This window comes from Danio rerio, chromosome 22, assembly GCF_052040795.2.
Source record: "Danio rerio strain M-AB ecotype USA chromosome 22, GRCz13ab, whole genome shotgun sequence".
Taxonomy (NCBI): Eukaryota; Metazoa; Chordata; class Actinopteri; order Cypriniformes; family Danionidae; genus Danio; species Danio rerio.
The window spans coordinates 4421036-4441696 of NC_141042.1; the positions used below are offsets into that span (position 1 = coordinate 4421036).

A 20661-nucleotide genomic window follows, 5' to 3' on the forward strand; every position below is an offset into this window, starting at 1 on the left:
CTTAGCTGATGATAATAATGTGCGCATGACTTTTGAAGTGGCTCTCCAATCCTTTCAGAAACAGACAATTGTGAGAGTGAAGCGTGAAAAAATAGAGAAGCCTGAAATTACAAAGGAGCAAATGATTATTTCAGCAACCTAAAACATGAACAAACTGCCATTTTTAACTATTATCATCACCTTTTAGACTATTAAAACTGCACAGATGCATTTCAGCAAACAGCTGCCTTCATCAGGGTAACAGTTCAGGTGTGTCTGGAGTTTGTTTAAACACTATGGTTACATGACTCAATAGAATATCTAAGCAGTACAGAAATAACATATTTAATACAAAATCAACTTAATAGTATTTATTCAATAGAGAAAGAAAGAGATTAATGTTGTTGTATAATCATTACCATCATTATTATTACCATCCAACTATTCCTTTAAAATAAGCAACACATGAACAATGTATTGTACATTACAAACTTAAAATATTCTGCGATAAAAGTGTGTTATCTCCTAGCAATTTGACAGATAAATAATAAAAAACAATAAATGTAATGTGTTTCAAATACAGCTATATATTATTATTGCTATTATTACCACTGCATAGCAATGGGACAAAGCTTATCGGAGCGTTCAAACAATTAAACCAATTGCGTCATAAAATGATTCACTGTTTCTAAACATGTGTTCAGGACACCTGGTGGTCAGAACTGTGTAAATGCAACAAAAGCTCATCCATTAGAATGGACATTTTCCAAACATATTGCTAACTTCAAATGTATATAATTGATTTAATAGGGGGTTTCACTTTTATTGGGGTAGGACAGTAAAGTTTGGAGACAGCAAAGCAGAGGGATGAAGTACTAGTAAAAAACACTGAAATTGCAAATCGAACTTGGGTCGCCGTGACAACTATAGTGCTTTGATGACTACTAGGCTACAGGCACTTATGCGTTGAATCGAGAGTATAACCAGTGTAAACACAGTTAGCTTATGATCTAATTTCCACAACCAGCACAGAGACACAAGGATTGGAGAGAGGCCGGACTGACCTCCCCTCAGATCCAGAACCATTTTTGAAATGTCACGAAACGGTAATGACATAACGAAACCTCGTTTACTGAAATCACGAGACCTTGATACACGCTCAAAAGCTACTAATTCTAAACAAAAGATTCATAAAGGTTTCCAAGCTTCATGAAGCAGTGCTTTAAAACCAGCCATAACCACCACACACAATAGTCTGCATGTGACAAATAACAACAATAGCATTCAAAATGACAAAAACCACATGCAAATCAATCTTTTATTGATTCTTAATTTTTTATTGATTCCAAAAGGTTCTGGATTAAAAGGCAAAAACACAACTTCACACAAAACTATGAGCACTCTGCAAATATATATACATTTATTTACATTTGTAATTATGCATTATGTTGCGAGTGCAACATGTAAACTACTAATTATGTGGGGGAAAATATATAAAATTAAATTAGACATTAAAGTTTCAGTGTTTTTACATTTTTTATTACATATACATTACATATTTATTACATTTACATTACATATTTACAATACTTTTTTAAAACTTGAAAACAATGAAATGTTTTAGTTATATACTTTACTTTTTCAAAAAAAACTATATATATATATATATGTGTGTGTGTGTGTGTGTGTGTATGTGTGTGTGTGTGTGTGTGTGTGTGTGTGTGTGTGTGTGTGTGTTTGTGTGTGTGTAACAGGAACAGGGAAAACCAAGCACACATGCAGTAATGTAAGGTGCCCATTACATCTCTTTTTTACAAATCAGTGTTGATGACGCTCCTCACACGCTGAAAGACTGACGGATCTGGATTCTAAATCGTTTTATGTGGAATTATACAAACTAAAATTTCTGTAAAAAAAAAGAAAAGAAAAAATATTTATAAATAAATAAACAAAAATACAGCTCATGTAAATACAGCTTTTGAAAATTCAACCATCATAACACATGCACACTTGTAATATATTTTTAGTATTTGCTTCATGGCTCATTTATGAACTTTAAAACATATCAGTAGTTTTTATGTTGTTTTACCAGCAGTAAGTATGTACAGTATATTGACTGTTTTGAGCAACGAGTTATAATTAAATTCCATTCATTCTAATGGGTTTAACACTGGTGATTATTCTTATTAAGCATATGGCTTACAGTATGTGCAAAACATGCAGTTCATGGGAGGAAAAATATGAAGCAGGAACATAAAGTAGTTCAAGAATATTTTTTCTATAAATACAAGACCTTAACCGTATTGTTAAGGCCTATGTTTAATTGATTAGTTGTTATTTTAAATTAGGCTCAATCTTGGTAAATTGTGAAAAGTGACATCCCTAGTAGAAAGAGAGATTAAAAATAGGTAAGCATACTTACTAGCATCTTCTTGACTAATAAACCAATAACCAGGAGTGAGATTACCATCACTGTTAAATATTCATTTGTAGGATCTAAAAAAATACATACAATAAACAGAATAAACAGCCATTTAAGCTTAAAAAAGTGATGACATAAACATTAGATACTATACATACATTTTAAGTCCATAATTACTGTTAGCAATAAAAACAAACAAATATATAAAATTGGTACCACTTTATAATCACCACATACTATGAATCATTTATTAAGCATTAGCAAATTAGAAAGTTAATTCATATCTGTTAAGCATTAACTCTAATAGATATTAAATCTGCTAATGCTGTTTTCTTGACTTATAGGCACATTTATAATGTGCTTATTAATTGTATTTTCATGCTTTGTAATTGATTATTTTTTTCATTACTGAATTAAGTATTGCATCATTTACAAACCAGTTATTTAAAAATAGTTGGTGCTATTTTAAGACTATTCAAAATGAGTTAGTGAATGATTAATAAACTATTCAAATTAACATGTATATGTCTGATTATTCGGGCATATATTAATGGTTACTATGTATGTTAGCAAATGCTTTATTAACTCAACTTCATCCAGTTTTGTGATCTAATCTAAAGTGAGGACTATTTATGCTTTAAAAATTAAAGGCTCAGTTATATTTAAACAGGAAAAAAATAAATAAATGACTATTCATTTAAAGGAACACAAATGAAACTGTATCAAATGAAAAATAAATCTTTGCAATCTAAACTAAAATAAAATTACTGTACAGTTTAAACTTTGCTAAATAACATTAAAATATTGTATCATAATATATTGCTAAATTAATTATTATATTGTTGTTGGTCATCCAATGTTATGTTATATTTACACTCCTGTTATTCGGCAATGTTTAAACTTTACAGTAATTTTATTTTAGATAGGATTGCAAACCTTCATTGTTCATTTGATGCTAAGCCTTTAATTGTCATTCATAAGGCATTTACAAAGCATAAACAGCCCTCACGAGATTAGGTCACAAAACTGCATGAAGTGGAGTTAATAAAGCATTTATTAACATACAAAGTAAGTATTACTATATGCCTGAATAATAAGATGTATAAATGTTGGATTGAATTGTTTATTAATCATTTACTAACTCATTCTGAATTATCTTTAAAAAACACCAACTACTCTTAAATACAAATAAATTGTAAATACTACAATACTAAATTTAGTAAAGAAAAATTAATCAGTCACAATTGATGAAAGTACACTTATTAAGCACATTTATAATGTGCTTATAAGTCAAGAATAGAGAATTTGTAGCTGCAGTTATAAACTGCTTACTTACGCTTATTAATGTAGAGTTAATGATTAACGGATAATGAATTCACTATTTGCTATTGCTTAATGAATGATTCATTATGTGTAGTTATTATAAAGTGTTACCATAAAATCATATGAAAAATAAAGCATGTAAATAAAAACACGGCATTTTACAATGTTGTTTCCTTTTTATTCAGTTTGACAAGCTCTGTTTCTATTCACGGTTCCTGTGAGACAGAAGAGTCCTCTAGGCCTTGTGTAATTAATTTTTTCATCATGTCATGCAGAAGACAGACAGATTTGGATTTGCCTGAGTGAAAGGTAAAAATTAATGAATTGTGGATTGTGTGTGGATTTAAAACCAATATTTTCTATTTATTGATTTATTGATTGATTTAAAAGTATTGAGCATTATAGCTGTATATATTGTATATTATGCATACTTTAAGTTTTTCCAACACATTTATTCATAATACACATTAATTATAATAGTTTAATAACTCGTTTCTAATAACTGATTTATTTTATCTTTGCCATAATGACAGTAAATAATATTTGACTAGATATTTTTTAAGACACTTCTATACAGCTTACAGTGACATTTAAAGGCTTAACTAGGTTAACTAAGCTATAACAGTGGTTTATTTTGTAGACTATTGAAGAAAAATATTGCTTAAAGGGGCTAATAATATTCACCTAAAATGTTTTATTATTATTATTATTATTATTATTATTATTATTATTATTATTATTATTATTATTAATAATACTAATAATAATAATATTAAAACTGCTTTTATTGTAGCTGAAATAAAACAACTAAGACTTTCACCAGAAGAAACAATATTATAGGAAATACTGTGAAAAATTCCTTGCTCTGTTAAACATAATTTGGGAAATATTTAAAAAAGAAAGAAAAAATTCACAGGAGGGTGTCATTGTGACTTCAACTGTAAATGCATTATGAACAACTTACCATTGTTTCTCTTGATTTTCTTCTCAATTATGGTCTTCTGGGTGGTAATTCCCATGTGCTCCACTTCACAAAAGTAATCATGAACGTTCTTCCAGTTGTCTGCGCTGACTTTCAGAAGACTTTTGCTCTGGAAGGTCCCGTCCTCATTTGGTAGTGTTTCTCCAAGATCTGCATACTTATTGTGTTCCTGCCCACCTTTTAACCAAGTAACAGTCACTGCTGATGGGTAAAAACCTGTAGCAAAACACTCCACGGGAGAGGATGGACTCCTCTGCAACAGAAACACTTTAGGAGCTAAAATAGAGAGAAAAGTGACAAACATTAGAAAAATGTTTTAAAATTTCTAAACATTTAACAAATACTGCTCCAAGATGGTTTCAATAAAGTAATTCCTCAAAAAAAAAAAAAAAAAGTAATAATACAGACCCGTTTTAAATATGTTAAATATAAAAATGTCTTAGTTTAACACATAGGGCTCTATTTTGACAGTTCATGCGCAGAGCGCAAAGCGCAAATTGCTTTCAGGGCATGTCAGAAGGCATTTTTGCTAATTTAAGGATGGGAAAATCTGCTTTGTGCCGTGGTGCATGGTCTAAAAGGGTTGAGTTCATTTTCTTAATGAGTTGTAGGTGTGTTTTGAGAATAAACCAATCAGAGTCTCATCGCCCATTCCCTTTAAGAGTCAGCTGCATCGCGTCATAAGCGCATTTGCTATTAACATGACATAAAGTAAGTTCGCTTTTTCTCTCGTGGATAGGGAAACCTTACCACACGGACATCAATTAGCCTATAAATAATTACTTTCGTTTGTTAAGCGCAAAGATTTGTTTCAAAACTATTTCTAAATTCAGTTCTAATTTCCAGCAAACGAATAAATAAACAATAATAACAAAGTGTGCTCAAAAACCTGAGTTATATCCTAAAACACATGCTGTGCCCCATATGGTCTAAAACCTGGCAGGTGGGCAAATCTAAGCTTGTTTTTAATAAAACAATTATAAATATGGATATAATAAATAATAGTGCTAATAATAATAACATTATACAAAAGCAAATTGAATGAACTGAAAAAGCCTCCCGAGATGAAGAAAGTAAGGCAGTGGTTTTTAAATCTTTATGTAAGCTAGAAATTAATCTGTGTTGTAATATTTTATTCCTTTATATTTATATCCTATATATATCCTTATTATATATATCCTTAATATATTATATATTTTTCATATGTAAAGATATTTGCGTATTGCTCTACATCTTGTGTGTAGTGTGTAAGCCAGGTGCACTTTGCGCCAGACAATAGACCGACTTTATTCTGGTCTAAAGAACAGACTATTAACAGTTTTTCAAAATAGCAACGCACCAATGCTTTTTTAGACCAGAACGCCTATGGGTGGACATATGAGTGCAAATGCATTCACTATTTAAACAGTGTGGCTCAACGCCTCAAAATGTGCCGAGCTGAAAGTAGCAAAAGACTATTGCGCCGCGCCTTGCGCCCCATTGCGCCAGGTGTATGATAGGGCCCATTGAATTTCTTAAAGACGAAGTACCTTTGGTCTCTAAAGGAGCTTTCCTTGACGCCAGGAACTGTTTTAACCACTTAACACACTCATATTTGTAGTATTTTTGTAGATGTTGAAGCTGTGCTCTGTTATTGTTCCACTTCTGCACTGTGATTTCTCCCTGTGGGACAGGTGTGATGTATCTGATCTCCATTATGTCCAGCATAACATAATCCTCTCCATCATAACCATACTGATCTATACCATGTGATTCTCCAGTCTGATCATCCCACTCACAGCCATACATCCTCTGATAAACATGAACGCCTGAAGGACAGAAGAGAGCGAAAATTCTTTTAAAGACTATTTTATTTGACAATTTTAATAAAATTGTACACACACACACACACACTAGGGATGTAACGGTATCAGAATTTCACGGTACGGTAATACCTCGGTATGAATGTCACGGTACGGTATTTATTGAATCATTTACAGGAAAAAACAAAACTTATGAAAATACTCCAAAAAAGTGCCAAAAGTGTCAATGACATACAAATTAGCCATCTATCTGTAAGCTTTGAAACAGGAACTTCAATTTTAATAACAAAAAAATATTAAACCCTGTAAAAAAATTAAGTTTCAATTTAGTATTGTTGAAAACTCATCACATTCAACATGTAATCACTCACTCACTTAGATAGAGATGGGTTTAAAGGAAAATTATCATATAAATATAATCTGGTAAAAGCTGGTATCTCTGGGTATTTACAATGTCCCCTGCAACAGAAAAAACCCCTCTCATTTGGGACTGAGGTTTCTGGGACAAGAGAGATATGACTTGGCCCAGGTTGACAGCAGTGAGTAACGTTGTGCATTGTCTTTCCCCCACTTGAGAGGACAAACCATGAGTGAGATAGAGATCTCATGTCTGCATCAATCTGAACAGTGTGCTGTGTTTCTGCAGTCCCCATGACTGATTAGTCGTATTCCCCAACTTGCAGGCACGTGCACACATAGGGCTCAACCTGTGCAGTGCCCATGCCCTTTTTAGTCTTGGATAGAAAGTTCCCTTCCAAAATGATCAAAAGTGCCCCCGCGACGCGACATACCCTCCGTCCCGCTTTACAGTACGCGCGCGACAACACAGCTGATAAGAACTCGTGCGACAACACCACTATTCAGTACGCGCGCGGCGACAACACCCAGCTCTTTTTCATCCCCGCTTCTAGCAGCACACTCCATTTCCGCATTACTGGATCTGTAGCGACAACAGACCGCAAGGGATTATGGCCAAGCCTGGGCTGATGGAAATTGTAGTTTTCGCTACCTCCCGTTCGCTTCATTCGCCTGAGCAAATTTTCTCAGAAGACCTATAGTTTTACCGAGTCATGCGACTACGGTAATATCGAAAAAAATTTATATTGCGGTATATATGTATATGTATTTACAATACCGTTACATCCCTAAAACACACATACATATATTTCACGAGTTCACACTTACAGATGTTTAAGAATAAAGCGTATTTGACGTGCTGTCCGGGGAGAGGGCTCTGAGCTCGGGGAAGACACCCCAACTTGTGCTATTCCCCTCATCAGGGAATAGAGAGAAGTTGGGATTCAAGTATCTAGCCCAGCCCCAGAACACTCCCCCCGGTAATGTAATGCCTTTTTCTAAAAAATTCTTTTCTTTTTTTGCTTCTATTCTTGCCATAATAAAAATATATTTGTAGAGCAACTCATGTTCTCTTGTGATTGATATTATAATATACTTCAAAAGGTAAAACTGGCCGAGATATGAACAAAAGCAAGTGATTTGATAAAAAAAGATCTTAAATTGTTATAAAAATGTTTATAATCATTAAAATAATGCATAAAAACAATACAAAATCAATAGTTTAAAAATATTTAACTATATTATGATATGACGTAGTTCCGGAAACTTTCTACTTCTCTGTTTATCCGTCTGACTTTACGGTGGGTTTCTTTTGACCGCCCCCTGTCGTTTTAAAGAATATCACAACGGCGAACACGGCGAGTATAAAAGCCTTGGCCGTTTCGCGAGGTGCGCGCACAGTCAGCGGAGGTGCGCGATGCGGCGCGAGTATAATTCCAGCTTAAGAGGTGAGGTGTTGGGGTGGTGAAGGGATGCTAGAGTCGTGAGATACTCCAGGTAGGACAGCTTTTGGTATTTAGGGTTTGGTGAAAAACTGATTGGATAATAATTGGAGAATGATTGTCAATGACGTATTTAATGCTGGAACATCTGCGCGTGCTCCTCCCAAAATTTGTTTACAAAACATCACTTATATCAACATACTTGTGTTAGCTTTGATTAATATTTAAATTAGTTTGACATTAAAGTGTGACAAATACACTATATAAGTGAGGCAAACGCCATAAAGTTTAATTTTCACCTCTTGTCTGATTGAATCGTTCCATTAAATCATGAATATTTCTCCTGTAGATCTGATGCACCTCTTGTCTGATCTTACTATCTTCTTTCCACATTTCTCCAGATGTGTATTTCTTCATCCAGTCCTGTTTGGGAATCAGTTCATTTGTGTCGCTGTCGTAATAATCAATCTGTTGTTTGTCCAATGTAGTTACAGCTATAAACTCAGGAGTTTCTGTCAATCCTCTGATTCCAGTGTATGTCGTGATCAAACTGTGATACTCTAAAAAACACAAAGATGTAGAGCTTTCAAACACAAAATACAACTATCGAGATATTATATATATATATATATATATATATATATATATATATATATATATATATATATATATATATATATATATACATATATAGTAGAAGTCAGAATTATTAGCCTCTCTTTGAATTTTTTTCTGTTTTAAATATTTCCCAAATGATGTTTAACAGAGCAAGGAAATTTTCACAATATGTCCGATAATATATATTTTTTCTAGAGAAAGTCTCTTTTTTCGGCCAAAATAAAAGCAGTTTTTAATTAAAAAAATAATAATTAAAAATTTTTTGGTCAAACTTTTTAGCCCCTTAAGCTAATTTTTTTTCGATAGTCAGACTAAACCATAGTTACACAATATTTTGCCTAATAACACTAACCTGCCTAGTTAACCTACAGCAATTAAGCCTTTAAATGTCACTTAAAGTTGTATAGAAGTGTCTTAACCATCTAGTCAAATATTATTAACTAGATTTTAAGATAAATATGGCCAAGTGCAAGAATATCCTGGACACATTTGTACATTTTAGGTACTAGTAAGCATCATTAAGTATTAAGACTCTTTGCTACAATCATGTATATTTTGAAAAAGAACCACACCAGTACAATATGTTTGAGAGTGTACTGAGTCTGCTACACAGGACAAAACGTAACCAATCGTATTAAAAATATCCCGCATTCAACACATGAAAAAAGCCATGCTAACAGAACTAATAAAGTTGTAAGATGAATCTTACCCGAGTAAACAAGATGTATGCCGATAAGGACGATGATGATCTTCATTATGTATGAAAATCCACCAATTTAACACTCAATACTTGAAGAGCAGTTGCTAAAAAGTAAAGGAAATCTCTTTCGTTTTTTCCATATCCAAATCAACCGGAAAAACCAAAGCAAAGCACATTGATGGTCTCAACACGGAAGTGCAGGTTGATGTTACTTTGTTCAGAAACAGGTTTTTCCTGTTTAGGTGTAGTTAAAACAGCGAGATTTATAGTTCCTTTCGGTGACTGCTCTTGAAGAAATACCCTCAAAATTATGGATTTTTGTTGATAATGAAGTTCATCTTTTTCTTCATCCACTTCCCTTTTGTTTACTCGGGTGAGAATGCTTTTGTAATGTTATTTGACCGCTGTATTCTCTGTCAGCATTGCTTTTGGCTTCTTCCGTGTTTTGAACAGATAGAAAGTGTCACAGGACAATTCATATAAGTCATATATTTTTAACAAAAATGAAGTGAGTTTCAGTTTTAGGTCTTTCCATTTTGTTAAGTTCTGCATGTCATAAAGTGAATTGAGGTGTGTTTGTTTGCGCTGTTCATTCAGTTCAGTTCAGTTTCCTTTACTTTTCTTTCAAAAAATCACAGTAGATGTAATGTAGAACGAAATTACATTACAACAAAAGCATGATTTGAAATGTAAAGGATTTTCGAAAATGTGTTTGTGATAAAATACTGTAAATGATATTAGTGCTTTCTCGATTTATTTATGTTGTGTTTGTGTGATCTGTATTTTTCAGAGTTACACACATTTGTGGCTACATATGTAGCATTAAGTGGCCTGAAGTTTCCAGGGAATGAGTTTGTTGCTGCAGCTACACTGGATGGACAACAGATTAGCTATTGGAACAAAACGGAAAAGAAACTGTTTCCTAAACAGGACTGGATGAAGAGGATTGAATCTAAAGGCCTGCTGGGAGAAAACACTTTGATTAGAGAAAATGTGCAGCAGATCTACATCAACACTATTCATGACCTAATGCAGCAAATGCATCAGTCGAATGGTGAGTTAATCCTCAATATTTTAGAGCTAACTTTTGTCAGACATGTTTAATTGTTAATTGTAAATTTTTTTTTTTTCATATTTCCCTCAGACCGCTAACGTCATAAATTGAACAAGTTCAGAGTGTTGTTCTGATCAGCTGCCCTGCTGAAAAATCTAGCTTAAACCAGCCTAGGCTGGTTGGCTGGTTTTAGCTGGTCGACCAGGCTGGTTTTAGAGGGGTTTTGGCCAGTTCCAGGCTGGTTTCCAGCCATTTCCAGCCTGGTCTTAGCTGGTCAGGCTGGAAAGTGATCAGCTAAAACCATCTTAAACAAGCTTGACCATCCTGGTTTAGGCTGGACAGAGCTGGTTTTGGCTGGGCTCCCAGCCTGGCTAGGCTGGTCAAGCTGGTTTTAGCTTGTCATCTCCCAGCCTGTCCAGCTAAAACCAGGCTGGAAATGGCTGGAAACCTGCCTGGAAGTGGCCAAAACCCCTCTAAAACCAGCCAACCAGCCTAGGCTGGTTTAAGCTGAATTTTTCAGCAGGGTGCTGTTTACCTTGTACATTGAATGCTAATATTTTCCTGCTAATAATTGAATGCTAATAGTTTCGACAGTCTACAGAACAAACCATCGTTATACAATAACTTGCCTAATTACCATAACCTGCCTAGTTAACCTAATTAACCTAGTTAAGCCTTTAAATGTCACTTTAAGCTGTATAGAAGTGTCTTGAAAAATATCTATTAAAATATTATTTACTGTCATCATGACAAAGATAAAATAAATCAGTTATTAGAGATGAGTTATTAAAACTATTATAATTAGAAATGTGTTAAAAAAATCTGCTCTCCGTTAAACAGAAATATATATATATATATATATATAGAGAGAGAGAGAGAGAGAGAGAGAGAGAGAGAGAGAGAGAGAAACCATTCATTAAACAGATTATTAATATAATGATCAAAGAATATTTCACTAAGGCTCATACCGGATTGTGGTCTTCTAATCAAGACCACTAACAATCTTTCCCAAAAAAAACAAAGTTGCTTCTGTTTAAAAATGTTTTTTTACTAATATGGCTTTAGTATATCATCCTTGGCATACTGAAGTTAAGCAGGGATGTGCCCAGTCAGTAACTGGATGGGAGACTACATGGGAAGGTTGCTGGCGGAAGGGGTGTTATTGAGGCTACAGAGGGCGCTCAACCTGAGGTCTGTGTGGTATGGAACAAAATCAATGCCTAAAGTCTTGAATTAAAAAGCTTGTTGAATATCACAAACTGAAAAAAATAATACACCGTATTAACAAGTTCTTGCATTTTAATGACTTGAATTCCAGGGTTTGTATTTTTAGGTCCTGAAATTTAACATATCTGTTTGTTTAAGCTTTGAATATTTCAACGAAAAATATTTCAAACACGTTTTCATACTTAAAAATTAAATAATTCATATTCAATTTTCAGATTTCACTTACAAAATATTCAATACCCTTTAAAAATACGATGTATAATATTCCAAAGGTCATTTTCAGTTCATTTTATTTCAGTTCAAATATTCGCTTCCATAAATTCAGTGGATCAAATTCGACTATTAAAATTCAACATTACATCCGGGAACTGCAGGAAAAGCAATACATTGCAGATTGAAGATCGCCAGCTGCTCTAGCTTTCACCAGCAGGTGGAGATGGAATGTAAGATTTTTAACCCAGTAAACAGGCGAGAAAAAGGCTAATAAAGGCACAAAAGTAGCATTTAATATTAATATCAATGCCTTGGACATTATAAATGATAAAAAGTATGAGTAAAATGAGTAAATGAGGTTTTAGTCATCTATATTTGCCCTTATGTAACGGAAGCCAGCTGGTGATCGCGTAAATCTCAGTTCTCGGATCCAGTGACAGACGTTGTTCTGCAATCTTATCGGAGCTTATGCCGGCTCGCTCCCTGCTCGGACCGGTGCAGTTACTTGCACATAAACCGTCTTTTGATGAATATGATGTTACACATTGTCTATCATTATTGACTCTTTCTTCCATAGACGCAAAGTATATTGACAGCTAAAGAATATAAACGTAAGAGAAACAGGAAAGGAAATATTATAATAATACAAAATAGATAAACATTGACAGGGCTAAGAACAATTACGAACAAAGATATTCAAAAGCAGAGAGATTTTATGAGAATGTCACACAAAACAGTTTACTTGGAACTGTTAAACAGTGTTCAGGTATGATTTAAGGTTGGTTATGGATGGGGGCGTCTAATTTAAAATAATTTAACATAACATGCGAATGCATTAAAGGAGCGTCTTCAGTTATTGTTTAAACGCAGCTATGTCAGGATTGGGATAGGTTATATAATTTCATTATTTAAATTATGATTGTTAATATTAATATTTTATGACATGTATTTGGGCTATTGCGCTTAAATAAGTCATCTGTGATTCTAAATTAATATTTCTATTTATCCTTTGTAGCTATCACTTTGCTATCGTCTTTCTCTTCTTTTTTCCTATTTTTTGTGGTTCTGCCACGGTTACGTTTGCAAAATGTCTTTAGTTTGTCCAGAATATTTATTTTCCACTAAAATAGAGACGAAGCAGAAGGAAAATGAATGAATTGATGAATGAATGAAATGATTGACGTTTTTATGCATGTGCGGTGCGGCTTGCTCACGACAAAGACGAACGAGTGGCCCGCGAGCTCCGGTGGGCGGTCAGAGCCAGCGCCGCATCTGGTTAAGAGATGCTGGATGGCTGCCAATATGATAGGAATTCTTCCGAAGTTTCAGATGATATCTGGGCTTGTGCATAATAATGTAAAATAAAAGTGAAAGTCATGACATTTGGCCAAGCATAAGAATAGCCTACAAGAGTGTTTCGATTATTATCATGACATGTCATGCTTGGGATTATATGAATAACACCTCGCTGTTTACCTTTCCGAAAGTGGAGCTGACGTCGGCGCGAAATTGCTTGTATAATTGTAAAAAGAGTGATGAATATTAATGGATTTCTTATATCTGTCATTTCTGATAATATAATTGATTTAACTAGTATGAGAGTATCCAACACTCATTTAGCAAAAATGCATCCAGAATCCTAAACCAATAACTTTGTCAAGCCAAAATTATGATTTTATAGACCAATGATTTTTTTAAACAAGAAAAAAGAAACTATTAGCTACCCTAGCAATTGTTTATTTTAATATGATCATCTCAAAATATAAAATAAAAACATAATTGTTTGACTTTGTGAAATCATAAAACACACTTGCAGAAAAGAGTTAATAGAATAAATGAGCAAATACACTCCAGTAGATGGCGATTACAGCTCGGTAATAATCCCATGATGATGAACAGAGCTGATTTGCAGGAACCCCTCAACCACGCATGTCAAACCACGCATTCTAAACATTAATCTTATGAAACTAGCTGAAGTGACAACTATATTAAATTTAAACCAGTTTAAATAAGTTTATAATAGCTGCAAAAAAGATCAACATTGCTAATCATAAAATACAAACGGTTGCTGAAAAGTTATAAATAATGGTTTTCTCATTTAATACTGAAAACAAATTAAAGTCAGTTATAACTGCCTATTATCAAACCACAGGCGACTCATTTTATTACTTATAATTGGCTGCGACATTGCCACATTTGCGTTAATACATTTTTCTCGCCTATAGGCTACATAACAATAAAACAATATTCTGGACAAACTAAGACATTTTGCAAACGTTTAACCGTGGCAGAACCCCAATAATTAGAAAAAAGAAGAGGAAGACAGGCATGAGTGAGTCAATAATGATAGACAATGTGTAACATCATATTCATCAAAAGGCGGTTTATGTGCAAGTAACTGCACCGGTCCGAGCAGGGAGCGAGCCGGCATAAGCTCCGATAAGATTGCAGAACAACGTCTGTCACTGGATCCGAGAACTGAGATTTACGCGATCACCAGCTGGCTTCCGTTACATAAGGGCAAATATAGATGACTAAAACCTCATTTACTCATTTTACTCATACTTTTTATCATTTATAATGTCCAAGGCATTGATATTAATATTAAATGCTACTTTTGTGCCTTTATTAGCCTTTTTCTCGCCTGTTTACTGGGTTAAAAATCTTACATTCCATCTCCACCTGCTGGTGAAAGCTAGAGCAGCTGGCGATCTTCAATCTGCAATCTATTGCTTTTCCTGCAGTTCCCGGATGTAATGTTGAATTTTAATAGTCGAATTTGATCCACTGAATTTATGGAAGCGAATATTTGAACTGAAATAAAATGAACTGAAAATGACCTTTTGAATATTATACATCGTATTTTTAAAGGGTATTGAATATTTTGTAAGTGAAATCTGAAAATTGAATATGAATTATTGAATTTTTAAGTATGAAAACGTGTTTGAAATATTTTTCGTTGAAATATTCAAAGCTTAAACAAACAGATATGTTAAATTTCAGGACCTAAAAATACAAACCCTGGAATTCAAGTCATTAAAATGCAAGAACTTGTTAATACGGTGTATTATTTTTTTCAGTTTGTGATATTCAACAAGCTTTTTAATTCAAGACTTTAGGCATTGATTTTGTTCCATAGTGTGGGTCCTAACGCCACAGTATTGTGAAGGGGACACTATACTGCTCAGTGAGCGCTGTCTTAAGGATGAGACGTTAAACTAACCCTCCCCATATTATAATTGGCTTCATCACTCTGTCTGCTTTCCACCAATCAGCTGTTGTGTGGTTGTCTGGCGCAATATGGCTGCCGTCACATCATCCAGGTGGATGTTGCACGCTGGTGGTGGATGAGGAGATTTCCCTCAATGTGTAGAGCATTTTGAGTGCCTAGAAAGCGCTATATATAAATTTAAGGAATTATTATTATTATTATTATTATAACATTGCTTTGAGAGGAGTTAACCTCTCCATTTATGTAGTTTGTACGTCATTTTTTATGTTAAGATTTCCAACATATGCTATCAAAAACACTTTAGTTGTTTAAAGTGTTATACATGTATTCATAAACAAGAACCTGTGAGTGGGCAGTACACTACTTTTGAATTCATTGTTAAATTTTGTGTATAAGAATATGATCAGATGCAATTAATCGTTGGCCAGTAGTCAACATTTGAAGTGGATCAAAAGCTTTCATTAAAGTTGCCCTAAATCCAATCAACAACACCTGTCCTTGTCTTTGGACTACTTTGAAAAACTTTTTTGATCCATTTCAAAAGCTGACTACCGTACAGATTGATCGATTGACATTTCCAAAAGTGGGTTTTGAAAAATAAATAAATAAAATCCAATTTGGGGGAAAGGTTTCATGACAGAAGATAATTTAGAGCCAATGATTTCATATAAGCACTTGAGTCTGCAATGAACAGGCTGGGAATTTGTAGTCGTTCCTCTCTCTCTCTCTCTCTCTTTTTTTTTTTTTTTAAAGTTAAAAAAATCTCATCAAAATATTGTGTAGAAAAAACTTTAACGCACCTTTCATCAGATCAATTTTGTGTTTAATAGACATATAAACAAGGCTAAATTTGGGCTGTCAGTGAAAATCTGATGCAAATCTAGACTAGTCAGCAATGTTTTGCACATGTGTTGTCATACATTCCTGTCTATCTGACTTATTTTGGACTACTGTTAGGCATCTATTAGATTTTAACATACAACACACATTTAGCCTTATTTTAGCCAAGACATCTATAGTATGTTTAGATGTCTATAAGATGTCATTATTTTTATGTTATTAAACATAAAAATAAAAAACACTTGCTGGGAATTATGACAAATACAAACTACCCCGGAGAACATGCATGTACAGTACCATTAAAATTAACTGATGAGGACAGTTGAAAGATTACTCTGAACACTAAAAATCTAATAACACACTTCTCTCACTTTCAGGTGTTCATACATATCAGGGGATGTTTGGCTGTAGTTGGGAAAATAAGACTGGTTTCTCACAACCGTTTCATCGTTATGCCTATGATGGAGAGGATTTTATCACACTAGATGTGATTAACAACATATATACTGCATCCATATCACAGGCAAAATCCATAGCGGAGAAGTGGAACAAGAACAAGGAACAGAATGAAACACTTTCACTGTACCACAAATCCGGGTGTGTTTATTGGCTGAAGGAGTTTTTATTTCACACTATTGCTGCCTTTGGGAAAACAGGTATTGTTTCAAAGTTAGTTAACAAATTTCTAGTTCAAACTACAGGATTTTGACCAGAATTTGCAAGTTAAGTCTCGTTCACACTACATGATTTTAAATATCGGCAGATCGATGTGACTTGATTTTGTCTTGATGGGCCCTATCATACACCCGGCACAGTGTGGCGCAAGGCTTTTGGTAGTTTCAGCTTGGTGCAAGAGTTGTTTTGAGGCGTTGCGCTACGCTGTTTAAATAGCAAATGCATTAGCGCTCATTTGTGCGCCCATAGGCGTTCTGGTCTAAAAAGGAAGGCGTTCTGAGGCGGACCGCTGGCGCGTTGCTATTTTGAGAATCTATAATAGATTTTTCATTAGACCAAAACAAACCCGGTCTAAACTCCGGCGCAGAGTTGCACCTCGCTTACACACTGCTTAATACACACAAGAGAGCAATAGGCAAATATCTTTACATATGAAAAAATGTAAATATTAAGGATATATATAGGATATAATAAGAATAGATATAGAATATAAATATAAAGAATTAAAATATTACAAAACATATTATTTTCTAGCCAACATAACTATGAAAAACCACTGCTTTTATGTCTTCTTCATCTCGGGAGGCTTTTTCAGTTCATTCATAACAATTTGCTTTTGTATAATGTTATTATTATTAGCAGTATTATTTATTATATCCACATTTATATTTGTTTAATTAAAAACAAGCTTAGATTTGCCCACCTGTCAGGTTTTAGACCATATGGGGCACAGCATGTGTTTTAGGATATAACTCAGGTTTTTGAGCACACTTTGTTATTATTGTTCATTTATTAGTTTGCTGGAAATTAGAACTGAATTCAGAAATAGTTTTGAAACGAATATTTGCGCTTAACAAACAAAAGTATTTATTTATAGACTAACTGATGTCTGTGCGTAAAGGTTTCCCTATCCAAGAGCGAATGTGAAAGTGATCCATTATCTTCTCACGCAGTGGATGCTCTGTTTAACAGTTTTCTGTTAAAAAGCTGTTAACTGTTTGCTTGTGAAATGCTATTTTTTTTCCCTTAGACTTACTTTGCATCCTGTAAATAGCGAATGTGCTTATGGCGCGACGCAGCTGGCTCTTAAAGGGAATGGGAGATGAGACTCTAATTGGTTTATTCTCAAAAAAACACCTATAACTCATTAAGAAAATAAACTCAACCCTTTTATACCATGTGCCATGGCGCAAAGCGGATTTTCACGTCCTTAAATTTGCTAAAACGCATTCTGACACGCCCTGAAAGCGTTTGCGCCCTGCGTTTTGCGCTCTGCACTTGGACCGTCAAAATAGAGCCCTAAATCTCTGTGGTGCTCACACTATGCGACACTACATAAATGATCCACAAGAGGGTGTCTCACTCTTGATATGACAGCAACTCTTTCACCCAACACCTCTGCCCCACCCCCAAACCACAGCCAATTAAATGTTGAGGGTGGAGTCTTCAAAAAGAGCGGAACACTATTGGCTGATGCGTGCTGATAACATCACTGACACACAGCGTTTGAAATCTTACTGAAAAGTGTTTGAAAGCATCGTCAATCAGCTGATCTGTCAGAGGACCGATCACTCATATATTTGGTTCAGCTGATAGATCAGGCTTTAATATGCTCTTGTGTCCCAGTAAACGTAGGGTTAAACAAGTGCATTGAAGATTCTGGCCAATCACAGACATTCCTGTTGAGCTCCAGAGAGAGCTGTTGGGTGAGTTGCTGTTAGATCATGTAGTGTGTGACGCCCCCTGGTTGATCATTTATGTAGTGTTGCGTAGTGTGAATGTCACAGTGATTTAAAGACAAACTGAAAGTTATGTAGTCTGAACGGCAGAGATCTGCCAATGTTTTAAATCATGTTGTGTTAACTAGGCTTAAATCAAAAACTTGATTTTCTTTCTAGCATGTGCAGATCCCTGATCTAGCTGGGTGATTTTATGCAAGTCAACAGTAGAGGGGTTAAAATGATCAAAATTCATGGGTTTCATTCTGTTCTGTGTTTAATTTTAGAGCCTAATGTGTCTCTGCTGCAGAGGAGTCCAGATTCAGATATCAAATGTCACGTGACAGGTTTTTACTCCAACATTACAGTCATTCAGTGGAGGAAGAATGGACAAGATATAAACGATCCTGCATTAATAGAGTCTGGAGATAATCTACCCAATGATGACGGGACCTTCCAGAGGACTGTGACTCTCAGAGTCTCTCCAGACGACTGGAAAAAGAACCAGTACTCTTGTGTGGTAGAGCACATGGAGAAGACCATCCAGAAGGTCCAGGCTAAAGAGGAGTACAAGAGTAACTATAGTATTTTAGCTATCATAGTGGTCAATATTTATTGGTTTCTGTGGCCGAACACTGGAACTGATGATAGATTTGTTATTTGTCCTCTGTTATTGTTTTCTGGTTTGTTTAGTTAGATTTTATCTATCATATTATTAATTGCGTACATGTTTCTTGTCAGTTCTAGAATCTGCAGCAGCAACCTCACCATATGATGAATACATCAGCTACGTCCCATATTTGATTTTAATTATAGCCATTTTTGTCATTGCACTGATTTTATTTTGCATACGGAAGAAAAGACTAAGTAAGTACTTCTTAATAGTAACAAGATATCATTTCCATCATGTAAAACCATTGTTTTATCAATTCCACCATGGTATTCTCTCTCTCTCTCTCTCTGTGTGTTTGTATGTAACGTTGCACTTTTACTGTCACACATAACAAAACAAAAACAAATATAATTAGTATTGTTAGTATTTGAAATGCAGTAAAGGGTTAAACATTTATTTGTCCTCCATGGACCTCTTGTCAAAAAAACTGTTGTGTTATTACCTTTATTACATTTTTAGGCCAAATCTCCAGTCTGTCCTATGGTGTGACTGTCTCAGGCATAATTCATTTAATCACATCTCTTATTAAGTGAAAAGAAAATCATTAATAAACACCACTGGCATAATTTTTTCTAGTGTCTGTTTTAGTAAACGGCAATCTTTTATCTATGCATTTCTCTAAAGAAAGGAACTTTCTTTTTAAGAAATTTTAGAACCTACATTTTGTCACTAAAAACCACGTCCTTTATTGTGACTATATGCTCATTTTAAATCAGGCAATTCCACTGAAACTTTTTATTAGTTGAAGGACCCCATTTAAGATCATGTGACTGAAGTCCCCTGTGAACCTTATGACATGCTCAGAATTTTTCACCTATTTACCTGGACCAAGTATAAAATTGTTAAGTTTTGGTGTCTTTTGGTGTGACACCCTATTTATTGGAAATGTCCAACAATCCTGACAATTACAGAGAACAAAAATATAGTTTATATTTTCACCTAAGTTAAATAGCATTATATGAAGATAGGTGTTTAAAAATAAAGATGAATTGCTCTCGTACTATTTCTATAATCTTTAGAGTTGTTTTTATTCATTTTTGTTTCCTCACAGCGTATGACATTTTTACGTTACAAATGAGTAAAAAGTTAAACAGTAAAAGAATTGATAAAGTGAGTGACGTAAAAGTGGGTGTCAAGAAAAAAAGATTTTTATTGCCTAATTGTCAACTAACTGAATGTAAACATGCATTACAGGATCTTAAATGGATATTTATCTCTTTTCACAGATAACAAGAAGCTGTGTGATAAAGAAGATTCAAAACTGATATCTCCAGGGGCGTCATAATGGAGTGAGGGTTAGCATGATAAGGCCCTGGTCCCCTTTGACTTAGCCAAACTCTATACTTTGGCATATAATTTTGATATTTAAATTGACTCTTTGCATTATGTGTCCTATTAAGATGT

The 20661-nt window shown here is 34.3% G+C and overlaps 3 protein-coding genes across 3 annotated transcripts in view; 1 reads left to right on the forward strand and 2 right to left on the reverse strand.

Annotated features, from left to right (window-relative positions):
- The window catches only part of kdm4b (lysine (K)-specific demethylase 4B), an 814203-nt gene that overhangs the window by 460027 nt on the left and 333515 nt on the right, over positions 1-20661 (reverse strand). The window lies entirely within an intron of this gene.
- LOC147838346 (major histocompatibility complex class I-related protein 1-like) lies at positions 1327-9818 on the reverse strand. Its single transcript, XM_087303675.1, has 7 exons — positions 9635-9818; positions 8607-8867; positions 6236-6514; positions 4689-4982; positions 2402-2475; positions 1732-1847; positions 1327-1630 (listed from the first exon to the last, which is right to left on the reverse strand). The coding sequence occupies exons 1-6, from the start codon at positions 9678-9680 to the stop codon at positions 1791-1793; spliced, it is 1011 nt and encodes a 336-aa protein (XP_087159801.1). The 5' UTR covers positions 9681-9818; the 3' UTR covers positions 1327-1630; positions 1732-1790.
- On the forward strand, positions 9776-20661 carry LOC147838347 (class I histocompatibility antigen, F10 alpha chain-like). The gene is made up of 6 exons (XM_087303639.1): positions 9776-9998; positions 10416-10679; positions 16569-16847; positions 18872-19159; positions 19326-19451; positions 20484-20661. The coding sequence occupies exons 1-6, from the start codon at positions 9953-9955 to the stop codon at positions 20540-20542; spliced, it is 1062 nt and encodes a 353-aa protein (XP_087159765.1). The 5' UTR covers positions 9776-9952; the 3' UTR covers positions 20543-20661.

Bases quoted from the DNA above. Each gene is read 5' to 3' on its own strand.
- LOC147838346 (XM_087303675.1), bottom strand. From the start codon at position 9,680: ATGAAGATCATCATCGTCCTTATCGGCATACATCTTGTTTACTCGG. The intron at 8,868-9,634 runs GTAAGATTCATC...TGTGTTTTTTAG, and splicing joins CATACATCTTGTTTACTCGG to AGTATCACAGTTTGATCACG. The intron at 2,476-4,688 runs GTAAGTTGTTCA...GTATTTTTTTAG, and splicing joins GAAAATCAAGAGAAACAATG to ATCCTACAAATGAATATTTA.
- LOC147838347 (XM_087303639.1), top strand. From the start codon at position 9,953: ATGAAGTTCATCTTTTTCTTCATCCACTTCCCTTTTGTTTACTCGG. The intron at 19,160-19,325 runs GTAACTATAGTA...GTTTCTTGTCAG, and splicing joins GGCTAAAGAGGAGTACAAGA to TTCTAGAATCTGCAGCAGCA. The intron at 19,452-20,483 runs GTAAGTACTTCT...CTCTTTTCACAG, and splicing joins CATACGGAAGAAAAGACTAA to ATAACAAGAAGCTGTGTGAT.